Source organism: Chelonia mydas, chromosome 12 (genome assembly GCF_015237465.2).
Source record: "Chelonia mydas isolate rCheMyd1 chromosome 12, rCheMyd1.pri.v2, whole genome shotgun sequence".
Classification (NCBI taxonomy): domain Eukaryota; kingdom Metazoa; phylum Chordata; order Testudines; family Cheloniidae; genus Chelonia; species Chelonia mydas.
Genome location: NC_051252.2, coordinates 24,046,992 through 24,061,967, shown reverse-complemented (window position 1 = coordinate 24,061,967; position 14,976 = coordinate 24,046,992). Strand labels below are relative to the sequence as shown.

Here is a 14,976-nt window from a genome sequence, read left to right as displayed (position 1 = left end):
ACACAAAACCAGAATATACATGGTAAAAGCTAGGAGCTAAACTGATGCTTTAAGGAGAATTTGAACAGAAGTTGAACTAAAATCTATAGAACCAATAAACAAACATTGTTTTTGAAGAGATGGCTACAATAAGCTGAACTCAGTCAAAGGTCAGAGGAAATACAGCCCAAGCTTCTGACCTCTCTTGAAGAGTGTGGGAGATAAAGTGAGTGTTCATTCTACTTGCTGCAGTTTTGATCTTTTACTTTACAGAAATGTTTATGGCATGAAGGTCTGTATCAGAAATGTGTATACACAAATACATGACAATTATACGTTAAATTTTTTTACAATATTAAATGTATAATATACAATTCTACAGATATCTTACATAGAAAGGTAACGTAGTGCCATCTTTTCAAATATGGCAGTACCTAGCAATTTTGTGTAGTGTGTCAAGCAAGCATAAAACCATGAAATAAAATAACTTTAAAAATCTTTAGACAGATTTGGCCAAATGACCGTCAACTGTTCTGCTAAGGCAGCAGGCCAGTAGGCTAAGATTTTCACGAGTGACTTGTGATTTTGGGTGCCCAATCTGGGGCAATTTGAAGAGGCCTGATTTTTCAGAGGGCATTTTCCAAAAATCAGAGCCATGTTCAGTCTCCAGCATGGGCACCCAAAATCACTCGGCACTTTTGAAAAATGTAGTGTTAAACTCCAAGTCCTAATTTCTGCCCAAATAATCAGATGGCATTAGAAAAACAGAATTGTCAAGTATTGCTGACTATTTAATACTCTGTCCCTTGTTCTATATAGCTACGCATCTAAAAACAGTTTTAATTAAAATTCAGCATCTACAACAGTATTCTATAAATTATTGTGGGAGAACCTAAATTGCGATTAACACATGAATTAGTTATTGAGGACCCAATCATGCTAAACAGCAGTAAACAGGATTTAGCAGAATGCTATTTATATACTTGCACCTGCAAACACAATGCTATCTCCTGTGTTAAGGAAACTGCATAAGTCAGAAGAATTGATACTGTATTTGTTAAAGGAACAGTAACCGCTTACAGACAAATGGCTTCTTTAAAGCGAAAAATACACAGATACAGGGCAGCTAAAAAATCAATATTTTAATAGTAGTTCAAAATTAATAGAAGGAAAAATATCGAAACAAAACCTGGCCTGCTCCTGTCAGACAGAGAGAAGTATGGGGCTTTATTATCGTTTGTAAAAATTCCAGGGCCACGGAGAATAAGGGGTGTCCAAAATGGTTAACTCCTGCTCCTGTACGTGGGTTTTAAGTATGTTCAGTAAACGAATAACAAAGGATAATGGCAGATGCTTTGTCAAATGCTTGGCAGAACCACCACTCCACTGATGATGCAAAACATTGAAACTCTGAGAGAAAGAAGAAAACAAAATTGGCATCTCAAAAGAACTATAACTCCACTTTTGGGGCCTGTGCTATGCCCTTTTGATGTCAGATGGCCTTACTAAAAAATCCCTACTTTTGCACATTTTACCAACAACTAGTCCTCAATTGTGCTTAAAGTACTGAGCACCAGATGACTATGAATTGGTCCTTCTCTGATTTTATATTCTGTACACAGAGTTATTTCAGTTGTAAAGTTTTATAAAAATAAGCCATTTGCTAGCACAAATGAGTTACAATCACAGAAATGTAACATAACGTATGGAGGTGTAAAGCACATCTGATATGAGAGAAGTGTGGCATTCAGACAGGGAAGATACTCAGTGCAGTGTTTAAGGTACCATCTTTCTTTTGGTGGACCCTGTTTCGTTGCCTTAGAATATCATTGAGGCGGGAAGGGGTGCTGTCAAAAGAACTGTTGTTTTCCAGCTGACATATTCAAATTGCTTTAATTGGTCTTTCTGCAGAAGCCCAATCAAGGGTCAGTACTTTGTGAAGCTTTGCCTTTTTCAACATCACAGCTGTTCGGTTGAAAGTACATTCCCACAAAGCCTTGTACGCTGAGCATGCTCAGTTGTTCATCATGAAAAACAAACAGGTGGGTTTTTCAAATGTGTTTCATGGCTGGCTATGTGACAGGTAGTTTTCGAATATCACTAATTGGCAACATAAAATCACAATTTGTTTGCTAATACTGTTTTGCAAATCCTTAGTGTTTCACATAAGGGACTATTAAACACTTCTATGGTTACAAAGGAGGAAGGGTTGGTTCTAGTCCAGGGGTTCTTGCTTTATTCTGATTGTTGGGGTGGGTTGTGGTCTTCTGTCCTCACGGCACAGCACATATTCACTGAACTGGGAGGAATCTACTCCTCCACCACACGAAGCTGCCACGTTAAATCCCTTCTGAAACAATCTTTCTAGCACCTGCAATGTGAAAAAGAGTGCAGATTAATTTTAGTCAATTTTAGGTATTAGGGAATGTGATAAAAGCATCCTGGAGCAGTGTATCTGAATGATGCATTTGGTCATTCCAGATCTCATAGAATGAATATTATACAGCTATAATTTTATAACTTATTCTTAAATGACTACACTGTGATTAAAGTCTTGCTTAAAGCAAACCTTGGTCGAAAACAAAAATTAATCAAACAAATAAGCACTCAACAGAGCAGTTCAGTACATTATATAGTAAAATACTGGACTGCAGTAATATTGATGCTCTCTCTTACAGGAAAATAGCACTAGGTTTAAGCCATAATAACAAGTGCCCATAATTCATTATTAATATGAAAAGTGTCAAGGAAAAAGGGCTGCAAAGATTTTGAGCCCTTCCTGAGCTCAAATAAGAATCATGGTATCTTTTGAATGACACCTCCCAAGGCTCTCTAACATCAATCACACAGACTCCTTCTCCTCTTCCTAGAATTTAGTGCTGCTTTCAGAAACCATGAATGGGATGGGGAGGCCAGAGACAGGTGGATAAGAAAACAAGTTGGCCCAAACAAACAGGTTAATCGTATTCTCCACGTTTTTGTTTTTTTTTTAAAGAAAACTTGGGTTAATTTGGATGCATGAGTTAAAGCAGCCCAGAGGCAGCTTTAATTTGCATGACGGGCACTTACACTGCAGATCACCCTTGGCTGGATGACAGGGGTTATGTTTTCACATGGATGAACTGCTGATGAACTATTTCCCCAACATATTAGGTGAGCACACAGGTTTTTCAGCAGCAGGTATGCTTGGACGCTAGTTTCATGTGCTTTTCTTCAACAGCCATGGGTTTGAAACCAATCAAAGAGAACCTCACTCACTTGCTCTGGGTGGGGGCTCAACTGTCCACCTGACTCTGGCCTCCCCATCCCATTCATGGTTTCAAGGGCAGTAACATTGCACAGAATCATCTGCCACACTCCTGTCGTTTACTTTTATTGTTCACACTCCAGTGCCATAGGGCGCCTTCACTGTTCTTTTCCTGCTGAAGTACAGCTCGGAGGGCTGGAGATTGATTAATACTACTTGAGATAGGAACATCCAGTGAACGCTCTTTTTCATACGGGCCTAGAGTGTGCTTTAGCAGCAGTTGTTTAGGCATCAGCAATGACATATCAGTATGGGAAGAATGGACTTAAGGCAGTTTCCTCATGTGTCTCCCAAATAGGCCAGGCAATGCCTATGTACTGCCATTGTCAGAGCAGAACAAGATTCTGTCCTCTGCTATACCCCATTGAGTTCAGTGGGGAAACATGGGCATAAATGGAAGAATAACTTAGCCCACTGTGCACAATAAGATTTCCTGAATAATGGTGCAAAAGAAATCCGCACACCCATATTTGAAATCTGCATCCAAATACTCTTCCAGCCAAACCTTTGCAGTGCTACACTATGAATATTCTTTAGGCCAAGTACTATGCAGCCAACGTGCCATAGAAATGACCCACAGAGGAAATGCTAATGTTAGCATAGAACTTTGAAAAGATAGTGTCTTTAGTTTGTTTAAAATGAACTGACACAATACTTACTTTACAGACAAGAAACACTGTTCCTACCTATTTTGCTACCTATAAATGTCACCAAGGGTGCGCAGATTGTACTATTCTTAGAGTACATCTTTCTCATAATATAGGTATCATATAAATCACCTTGTCAGAGAACCAGGACATTTGGGTCCACAGCAGTAAAAACTGAGCTTGATTATTTAGCTAGTTAAAGCTAAGTCCTGGCATGATCTATTGAATAATTTACCAGGAGGACTGTCGGGCCATGTTGTTGCCTTATTTTAAAAATTGTTCAGTTGACTAGATACTTTGTCCAACAATGCAATAAGCATAACGTTAGTACATAATATTGGGTGAGCAGAAAACCCATACTGTGTTTGTATAGGATCTACACTACAGAAGAGAAACCATTTCTTTTTAAATCTTGTAATGAATGACAATATTAGATGGATTTTTTTTTTTTTGCTCGCATACTACAAGTGCCATCAAATCTCATGCTTTAAGGCATGAAGTGATCGCTAAAAGGGGGAATAAAAAGGAATCTCATGCCAGACTTCTGCCCTGGCCGCCATGCACATAACCATGCTAATGACGAGGGGCATTCTTGAGGATGTTGCTTCTTTTGCTTGCTTTCTCCAGAGGCAGAACACTGAATCTGACTGGCCAATGATGTGAACTCAGTGAAGTATATGCCTGCTGGTTCATCTGTAGGCCTTCCTTTGAGGCCTCTAGTATTAGCCTCCAGCAGTTCAAATAGTTGAGTTTTTGGAAGGCAACTAAAGCCTTGTGCTCACTAGCCTAGCTTCTGAAGACTGGCAAAGAAAAGGAAACACTCATTCTAGCACAGCATTGCCTGAGTCATGGAGTCTGCTCTGAATCAGTTTGCCCTGGGAGCTCCGCCTGGCCCTGGAACAAAGTGATTTGTGTTCTAATAAAGTTACATCTGCCAAATCTCACTCACTTTTGCCCTGATTTTTACAGAGTTTATGTATGTAAGAAACCATTACAACTGAAGGGAGGAAAAGCTACCCCAGCAATTGAAAAGAAAACAACAGACAAGAAGTCAAAGGAAAGCGGGAGAATTTAGGGTAAAAGTATAATAAAAAAAATGAAAGTCCTCCCTCTTTGCTCAAAAATGAAGAGAGGTGGGAGCTGGGATACAAGCAGACTAGGGGCAAGAAGGGGATGCCGGGCATTGTACTATTTTGTCAGCATTGCCTCTTCTAAGACAGAAGTGAGATGCCAGTAACTTGATCAGGAGCGCTGATCAAGGTATCAAGGAGTTGTAGGGGAAGCCACAGGCTGGGATTTATTTTTTAATAATCTAATAATAATCTAATAATCTAATAATCTTGTCTCCACCTAGGCAAGGTGGAGACAAGAATCAGTCCACCCTTACAGCAGGTGCTGCATGACATAGGGGGTCTCCATTTAACTGGAATGAGAGAGGTGCGCTCAATAGGTCAAAGCTCAGTGTTGGCATGGATGTCAATATCTTTACTACAAAATTTTTAAAAAATCAATTTGCTTATAATACAAAACTAGTGCTGAGATGCTGTTGGCTTAGTCCATAGGTATGGCAAGCTGCATGTTAGCATAAGGCTCTTCTTAACTGAGTCAGCTATATAAAAACACACAAACCAGACAGACATTACAGCTTTAAAACACTGCACATAGAACAAAGTCATAACATTTGTGCTACCTGTGTGCTTGGAGGACTAGACTGCAGGCTGTAGCCTTGTGTTAAAAATGCAGGTATCAATAATTTTCTGAGCAAGAAGCAAAATGGGTCAAATCCTGTAACAATGCTGCGATGTTTAAATATTGTACTATTTTAACTGCATTTTGCATTAGGTTATGCTATGAGCAAAATCTACAGAATGCTACCTCCACGGCATGTCTACAATATCTGTGCGTGCACGCTGCGCACCGCTGTGTGTGCAGTTCCTAGTGCACACAGGAGGCTGAGAGTGCTCTTGCACGTGGATAAGTGGAAACCATATTTTGCAAACTTGGCCCTAAGTATATGTTATACTGCTTTAAAAAGTAAGATGGCAAATATATGAACGTATCTATAGAATAAAATCTGAGCTACTTTCCTTTAAGTCTCCAAAGACAATATGCCAAAAAGTAAATGAATCTCAGCTGTGATTTCCCATAATCAATATGAAATAGTGCAATTACGTTAGGATTTAATATCGTCTCTCTGCCAGGCACTCTAAACACACAGAGACATGAGCTATTATTTTGTTGGGAAGGTCTCCAAACAGAAATGTGATACCTTAATGCATTTCATTTAAATTTTGCAGAGTGATATTAACAAATATGGTCTTAATTATAAAGTACTGAAATGTTCACATACACAATCTTCACAGCATTTTCTCTGAAGTATATTCATATATTTCACTAAGTCCTGTTGTCAGAAGATTAAAAAAATAACTTAAATTATAGGAAAACTTTATATTCTAAATGCAGATACAAATGGGAATTTTAAATTGAGGGCTGCTATTATTTTTGGCCATAATCCACTAACATGTTGACATTATTTGTTTTACATGTACAGTTTCATATGAGTCCTTGATATGAAACATCATTTCATGAAAGAATTTGTATAAGTTGCAATAATAAATGCTATAGGTCAACCAGGAATGTGGGGTACTGGAATGAACTAATACTGAAAACAAGCGTCCCATTAAAGAACATGCGGTATGATCAAGTTACTTTTTGCTTTTCTATGTGCCACTACTGTCCCCAACTAGCCTACCAAAACAAATGCCTTCAGACCTCTCCCGAGTGTTTGTGCTTACAGTGCACTCTTGGGTTTGTCATGACCCTTCATTGTTTTATTGTTCAGTTTCTTTAATGCACCTAATCATGGCACATACACCATGTGCACTAAAAGAGTTGCACTAACACCTTTAAACTGACTCACGCAACCTATCTAGACTGCAGATACCCCCTTCCTCAGTGATGCAGAAAACTTGTTAAAATGCTATATCACCAGCAAATGGCCCTGCCTTTGACCCACCTCTGGGGACGCCATTTTGTTTGGTCAGAATGTGACCCAACCCAGTTTAAACCTCACTCAAATAGAAAATGGACTCGCACCTGTGCAAAACTAGCCAAGGGCATTGAGTTCATCAGCTGAGCTGAATGAAACATTTGGGAGTGTTTAGTGTGAAACCAAAATTTGCCAATAGATTTGTTTTTCAGACAGGTTTAATGCAGAACGCATCAAGGAATGTTGTTATAGTAACTTTAATTAAAGAGGAAACTTATTGATGTAAAATACAGATTATTAAAGCAAATCTGCATATATTATTATATGTCGGAATGTTTTCAGCACATTTAGTGCTCAGAAAATGTTCTAGATTGGTAGCCTGGGAGACTGACCCTCTGTTTAGTCACAGACCAGGTTCAGTGGTGGCAGTGCAAGCTTTTACGCTACCCTGCTTATATGCCACTCCTCTCATGTGAAGGGACCACCTCTAGGAGGCTAGACTAGAGCTCTGTAAAGTCTGGATGCCCATTCCTCCCTGGCCTTTCTCATCAGATTGCTTAGAGTACCAGTTGTTTTGTGAATGTCCACTAGGAAATGGCCCCAGACCTCAAAGTCTTTCCCACAGTCCAGCTAACAGAACAGCTATAGATGTTAATAACTTTGGAACCGATCACCCAGAGGTTGAAGGCTTCATTTTTCATAATAAAAATCACCGAAGACACACATCCTCCTTGCAAAATATTTTAAAGATGTAAATCCAAAATAAGAGAACTTTATTTTGCCTTGACTAATTAATGTCTGTGTTAACAGCATGATCAGCACTGTTCTTTCCACTCGGCACAAGGACTACTACAAACTTCTGCAGCTTTGCCCACAGTTGTATGTGTCATTCCCTATGACGGATCAGTTGTAGCCCCCAAGACAACTGGCTAAAGACCAGCAACATATTTATTCCCACTTCCATCCACCTATCAGTCCAGTTATCATTCTTTGTTTCATATATTTAATTTTAATCCTAATGTCAAAACTCTGAGTAGAAAATGAAATACATTTTGTTTAAAATACTCTGGGCAATTTTTAAAGAACATCCTTTTGGAAAAAAAAAAGTGCAGAGATCAATTTTTTTAAGTCCATCCCGCAGGCACCATCATTTAATTATGAGTGAGACATAAATTATGCATTTACACATTGTTGCATTTTCTATAAAATGGCATGGAGATTTTTTTTTTTGTAGTTTTTGGAACTCTCTCTTTCTTCCCAGGGGCACTTTGGAGGGAAAAAATGCTGTGGGCTATACATTGATGAAAAAATTAGCATTTATCAGTATAACACTATTATGAGACCAGCATGGCACTAACATACACAAAATCTAAATCTATTTTTCTGCTTAGACTTAGGAAAACCTGAAAGACTGTGATCTCACTGGGCAAAAAAATAGGTAATTGAGCAGAAGCAAATAATCTGCATATAACTGAACATGAAATAAAAAAAGTTACAACATGAGACAGCATTGCTTGAAAGGCCATTTACCTGCACTGAATTTAACCGGCAGTATCCATTCAAAGGAAACCTAATAACATGGGTTGGGTCTTGGTTCCAACCTGCATTTACAGAGTTGCACATGACATCCCCAGTCTCAGGGAAGATCTCTTCTATTAAAGCTTTCTCCCCACTCAGTGCAATCCTTTCCCCGAGATCTGGAGTCACTCTTACGACCAGGCAATCGCAAGGCTGGAAATGTTTCCTTTGTTCTTTCTCTTGTTTCCATCGCTCGAGTTCCTTAATCATTGGCTGCAGCTGGTAATACTTTGCTTCTTCATATAAAAGATTAAAGTCCTATAAAAAGAAAAAAAGAGGAGACAGAAGAAATGCTTACGGTTCTCTTTGTAAAATGAATATTGTTCCCCTGTGACCTACTTAGGCTTATATATTGTCAGCAATAGCGTAAAGTCAACAGGTATCCAAACTGTCTTACTCTTTTACTACGTAACACCTACAAAGGAAGCCATACTATATTAGAGTTTTAAATCGTCTTGAACAGACTGTGAACTTCCCATTGCTCTGAATCATTCTTTCATGTTTATTATCCCACAAGCTCAATGTCAAAAGGCTTTTCTTTTGGATTAAGCAATCAAAATAACTGGTTGCAATAAGCAAGGCCTGCTGATGTCAGAGGAGAGAGACAGAGCCTTATTCTTTACTCTTTGCACAACTCCTGAAATGATACGTATTTAACTTTGTTGTTGCAGCTCATACAAGTGCTACCATGGAGAGATAAGCCTGCCAGGTTTTCATTTTAAACTCTCAGTTTTAGTGGTTTTAAACTCAGCTGTGAAAACTCCCTGCAGGCTAAATCTGCAGCATAACAAGGAAATGGCCCAGCAGCCATTTTCTTAAAAATACAAAAATATGTTTAAAACGTAGTTTGAGACCTGGTAAGTTCCAATAATGCAATGAGCACATGTGTGGCTGCAAGCTCATGTGTACTCTGGTCACTTCGCCATCTTTTAAACAAATACTTTTTACCAGCCATTTGTCCATCATATGATTTGTTCCCTTGGGTAATTAAAACAGCTCAGTTAATTGAGAGAGGGGATTTCGGCACATGCTTACTAACTTCTTTTCAGCAAACATTTCCGACGGCTTTCTCCATCCCAGACTAAGGGCACTAGTGCATGCTGAGGGAAAGGCAGCCCCCAATCCCTGGGCAAGCAGTGGTGCCAACACAGTTTCAGATGCCAGCCAGAATCCCTCCCCAGAGCATAAGACAGTGTTGGGAGACAGCGAGGGGTGGGGCTTGTGCATCCCCATCTCAAATTCTACATTCAGTTTGGAAAGGGAAAAACAGAAAAGATTGAGAGAGGGTGACAAAAATAATAATAAACAACTCTTGGACTTTAGCACCTTTCATGTGAAGAATCATCATTAACTAACCCTCAGAACAGCCCCATCTAAGTATTATACATGTTTTCAAATGGATATGCTGCAGAACAGTGGATAAATGGCTTCTTCAGCCTACAGTCAGCCAACATATGGAAATAGAACCCTGGAGTCCTTTGCTCTGACCACCAGAAAATACTCTCTGCCTAGAAGCATGGGAGGGGTATGAATAATCATGAGACTGAAACTACTGGGCTAGAAAGGAGAAGAATTTGAGGACGCAAAATAAAGGGATATACAACAAAAATTAGTACGTATGGTGCCTTCCATGGATCCATAACACAGGATAAAAGGAACTAATGGTAGAATCAAAAGCCAACAAATGTACAAGGAACACAAGATGCTACTTTGTAACAGCATGTAATCCACCTGTACAATCCACTGCCCCAAGGTATCACTGAAGCAAAGAATTTAGCAACGTCCATAAAAGATTTGACTGTTAGGGCCAAATTTGGAACTGCAACGCAGCTGCCTTTGATGGAGGCCTACAGATATATGGATAGACAACTTAACAGTTACCCTTGTAATCTCCTAACTGTGCTAGTGTATCTCCAATCCCTGGCTTCTGGCAGAAGCTTGCTGGGGTTGGGGAGCATGCTAAATGAATTGTGGGGGTGAGTTTGCTTTTCCTTCTTTCATAGCATCAGGCATAGGCCACTATCAGGGGCAGAAGACTGAAGCGAATGGAACCATCACAGTTCCTATGCAAAGCAGTGAGCCTTCAAAGTGCTGAGGGGGTCTGCTCCTAGGGACTGAATCACTCCAGTCCCCAGCATCCTCCATGGCAGTTGAAGATGTTCATCACCTTGCAGGAATGGATCCTAAGGGAGGCTAAAGAAAAAGGAGATGTGCGCTGGCAGACACAGCACCACATCAGTGTTAGTCAAGAAGTGCTTCAAAGAACATCAGATTCATGCATGGGCATATGGTAGGAGCAGTAGAGGATGACCTGATCTGGGGTAAAGTAAGAGCCTAACTTCCATACACTGTAATCCTTATTATGCATCACTGTTTGGACTCCATTCCATTGTGATACATTGCCGAAATGAACCTGGATGATGAATTATTTTATTCAGAAGCAAATACCCATTTCAGACCCATTCTCATTTCTCCCTCCACATTTGCAGAATTCCCTGAACATTAAATTGAAATGCACAAGGGATTAGGCTAAATCTACAGGGACTAATAATCTGCATGTAAAACATCTGAAGTCTTGTTCACATGGGAGCTTGTAACAGCTCTGTCCGCGAGGCCATTGCAAGTATTTCACATATGTACACAGGGCCCTGGTCTCCCATTTACTTCAATTGCTCCTGAATCTAGCTCTAGGTTTATTTTTGCACATGTTCATCATGAAAGAATATACTATTTATGAGGTCAAAGTAGCGGTTTATGTTTGCATGTTAGCCTGTAATAACATCCAAAAGATGAAAACCCAACATGAGCTTCATTATCAAAAACAGCAAGGCTACAGAACTGTGGAAGTCTCTCCTTCATTCTTAAAGCGAATGTAGGTCTCTCACTCAGCTAAGGCCTGATGCAAAGCTCACTGAACTGAATGGGAGTCTTTCCACAGCTACAGATTTTGGATCAGGCCCATAATATCCAGAAGTGCAACAGTCCCCAGCTCCAACCTCCAGGGATATAGTAACATTACAGAGCAAACAAACTCTGGGATCATGCTATCTGCTCCTAGAGCCATCTGTTAGCCCATGGCATTATATTTAAGTCTTTAGTAACCACTTGCTAACTCACCATTTGTTCTAACTATTTGCTGCTTAATAAAAACAAAAAAAAACAAGATATAGTTTCAATCCTCCAGTTTTCTGTGTTCAGCCAAAAAAAAAAGAAAAGTTGTGGTAAGCCAGGAACCAGTGTTCAGACTCAAATAACTCCTTCATTTTTGTACCCACAGTGATCAGCCCACACTACAAATTGCACACACAACCTGAGCTGTTAAAAACAAAAGCTAGTTTGATTTATAAAAGTGCGCATACACACACACATACACGTGCGCACACACCAGTTTCAACTTTCTGTTTTTTGCACCAATTCAAAATTTTTTTAAAGCAACAACAACAAAAACAGGAAATCATTTCCTCCCTCAACTACCAACTCAGACTGGAATATTACATGGCACCATTTATCTGCCTCGGATTCCATAAGTGGCAGCGAAGGGAGTGTTTTTGCCTGTCATTTTGCAAAAAAGTTAAGTTCAATAAAAGTCATATTTTTAAACTGAGAATTTAATGACTGACAGCGCATGAGAGTGAAGTCCTCTATTAATTCACACCACAGCAGCAATGCAAGTTTCTGCTTCATACTGCTTCACCTATTCATCACCAGCATGCGCTGGTCCAAAAACTGGAACAAATATAGATTTTGCATTTGGTCTTGCTCCTGTAACTTAAAACCTGGCGACTGTTTAATACTTGATACCATGTCTGTGGTCGGCAAATTTTCTGGTCAACTTACCATCACTAAGGAATTTTAATAATTTTGGGGGATTGATGGGGTGGAGGAAGAAATTCACAATTGCAGGCACCAGGACCTGATTCCTCACTGTCTGGCACCCGTGAAGTCATTTACCTTTGCAAAGTGGCTGTAAAATGCTACTCTTCAGAGCTGCGCGTGTCTAGGGACAACCGTTGACACAGAGTGCAAGATGGGGGAGAAGCTGGCCCAGACTGCATTAGTACAACACCGGACGGTGAAGTCCCACAGAGATTACAAGAAAAATCTCTGTTTATCTTGCCAGTCACCATATCACGAGATAAGCAGGAAATTGTTAAAGGAGCCCCATCATTCATAAATGTGTATTTGTATCAGACTGGAAATAAGGTGTCAATTTTTAACAGTGAGGGTAATTAGCTATTGGAACAACTCACTAACTGGTGGACTCTCCATTGCTGACAAGTTTTAAATCAAGAGTGGATGTTTTTCTAAAGGATGTGCTCTAGCAATTATTTGGGGGCACTTCTATAGCTTGTGTTATACAGGAGGTCAGACTAGATTATCACAATGGTCCCTTCTGGCCTTGGAATATACGAATCTAGTCTGAGGCACACCCAAAAGCAGGAGCATTCTACACAAACAACACTAGCTAAAGTTATTATTATTATTATTTTTGGCTACCATAATGGCACAGGCTCAGCTGCCACACAGAAACCCAGGCTCAGAAGAGACCACAGGCTGCTGCAGATTTATCTTGTTGCTAAGCAAAGGGCAGTGTATGCTCTTAGGAACAAATCTGGTGCCCACCTCCAGGGAGGCTCTGGCAGTAGAACCAGTGAGGTCCTGCTGGGCAGCAGGGCAGGGTTCCAAACACAGTCCCTGCACAGAAATCAGATCTGAAGTCCTTTCTGCCCCCACCACCCTCCCATGGGCCCACAATGTGGATTTTGTCCTCCCTGAGAAAGGGACAGGGTAATGACCATATTGTCTAACATCATCTCCAGGCCCCGCCAGAGAGGATTTCCATCTCTCCATCTTCCTGTGATACCCAGTGCACAGCCCTGACTCCAGCACTATGCTTTTGGTCATATATGGCCCTTAATGTCTGAAGACAGAGGAAATGTGCTCAACAGGGCCGGCCCTAGACCAACTGGTGCCCCCCCTCCATTCGTTAAATGAATATCTTATATTTTTTATTCTATTTGTAGCCCATTTCACGACTTCAGTGCAGAATTTGCATGCATGATTTATCCCTGTCATAGACAACTGATTGGCAATGCCCTCCCTCTTATATACCTGCAAGGGCATGGCTGACAATGTTCTAGGAGGTTCAAGGAAAATGTCTTTCTCAGAAAGTCTGGAAGATTCCATGAGATTCTACAAAGGTCCAGAACATTCTAGGATGTTAGTGAAAAATGAATCCACATATGGAATACTTAGAACATATAACTTCAAACATTCTATTTTCCCTTTTGTCGCTAACAACAAAAACAGCCCACTGCCCCCCAAGCCTGGCACCTCAAGCGGTCGCCTGGGTCGCCTGCCCCTAAATCTGGCCCTGGTGCTGAACTAAACCACTCAGAGCATGCCTCCTATCAGCTGCTACTCTGAGGGACACTGATGATGGTCTCGGCAGAGGAGGAGGGCTGTTGTGGCTCCCACTACTGGAAAGTTTGTGAGAAAACTCCGCCATCTCACAGTTCTGGGCGGGGGGCTGATGAGAAACAATATAAGGGGCCGTTCAGCAAGTGTGTTTGTGTGCGTGTGATTTTCCTCTCTTTCAGGGAACTGCAGCTTCAGACCTCTAAGTCCTGGCTGGTTATTGGCAGGTCTGTTGTATCAATCCCCTCTGGAATCACAGCTCCTCACCTTTGTTTCTACCAAGTGATGGTACAGTCTGTTAGATCAGTTGAAACAGGGAACCTATGAACAATGGGCAGCGGGCCACACACACACACTGGCCATTCCTTGGTACCCAGGACAATGTTTAGAGCTGGAGAGAATGATTGACAAGTCTTCTTAACAGACAGCGGTCCGCCTTTCTACAAAACACTTTATCTTTCTGCTCGTGATCTAGTAGAAAAGTGTTCTGGATAATCTGTTGCAGATTTCACGTTTGCTAAAGGTCATGGTCACCTCTTCGCTCTGACGGTTATATCTCACTGGGGGTGGGGAATTCACGGCTCGGTTCTACCCCCAGTGAGTCAGTGGGATTACTCGTGGAATAAATCTCTATTCACGGTGAGTAAAGAGCTGGCTGCCAGAGACTGTAAGACACTTCTAAGGGCCTGATTTGCTTCCCTTACTGCTGGCTAGGGATGATCTTTATTTTTGTATCACCTGTTCTTCTGCACAGTCTGAAATGGCAATCTCCCTTGGGACTGTATTTGCTTGTGTTTGTTTGGAGGGGGTAGCCTACTGCCTTCTGTCCTCAACCGTTTCCGGCTCCAGCAGCAGCACGATGAATCTCTGGTCACTGAATGAGTTCCCTCCCAGTTCCATGCTCAACTGCATATTGCTACCATGGGTAATTAATTAAGGTTAAGTTGATATCAAACAACGTTAGACTTGGCCACCCTAATTTTAAGGCTCTATCAAGGCAAAGGGAAGGTTGGCCTTGTGGTTACAGTGCCACCCTTGCTTGCAGGCAATCTGGGTTC

General features: G+C 40.8%; 1 protein-coding gene across 8 annotated transcripts in view; it reads right to left on the bottom strand.

Annotated features, from left to right (window-relative positions):
• Nucleotides 1–1,106: 1,106 nt before the first annotated feature.
• The window catches only part of KCTD15 (potassium channel tetramerization domain containing 15), a 50,195-nt gene continuing 36,325 nt past the window's right edge, over nt 1,107–14,976 (bottom strand). For all 8 annotated transcript variants that reach the window (XM_027821085.3, XM_043526027.1, XM_027821089.3 and 5 more), the window contains 2 exons: nt 8,453–8,758; nt 1,107–2,350 (listed from right to left, as the gene is read on the bottom strand). In XM_027821085.3, the coding sequence (XP_027676886.1) occupies nt 2,195–2,350; nt 8,453–8,758 (462 nt within the window). In that variant the 3' untranslated portion in view covers nt 1,107–2,194. The remainder of the gene's footprint in view (nt 2,351–8,452; nt 8,759–14,976) is intronic.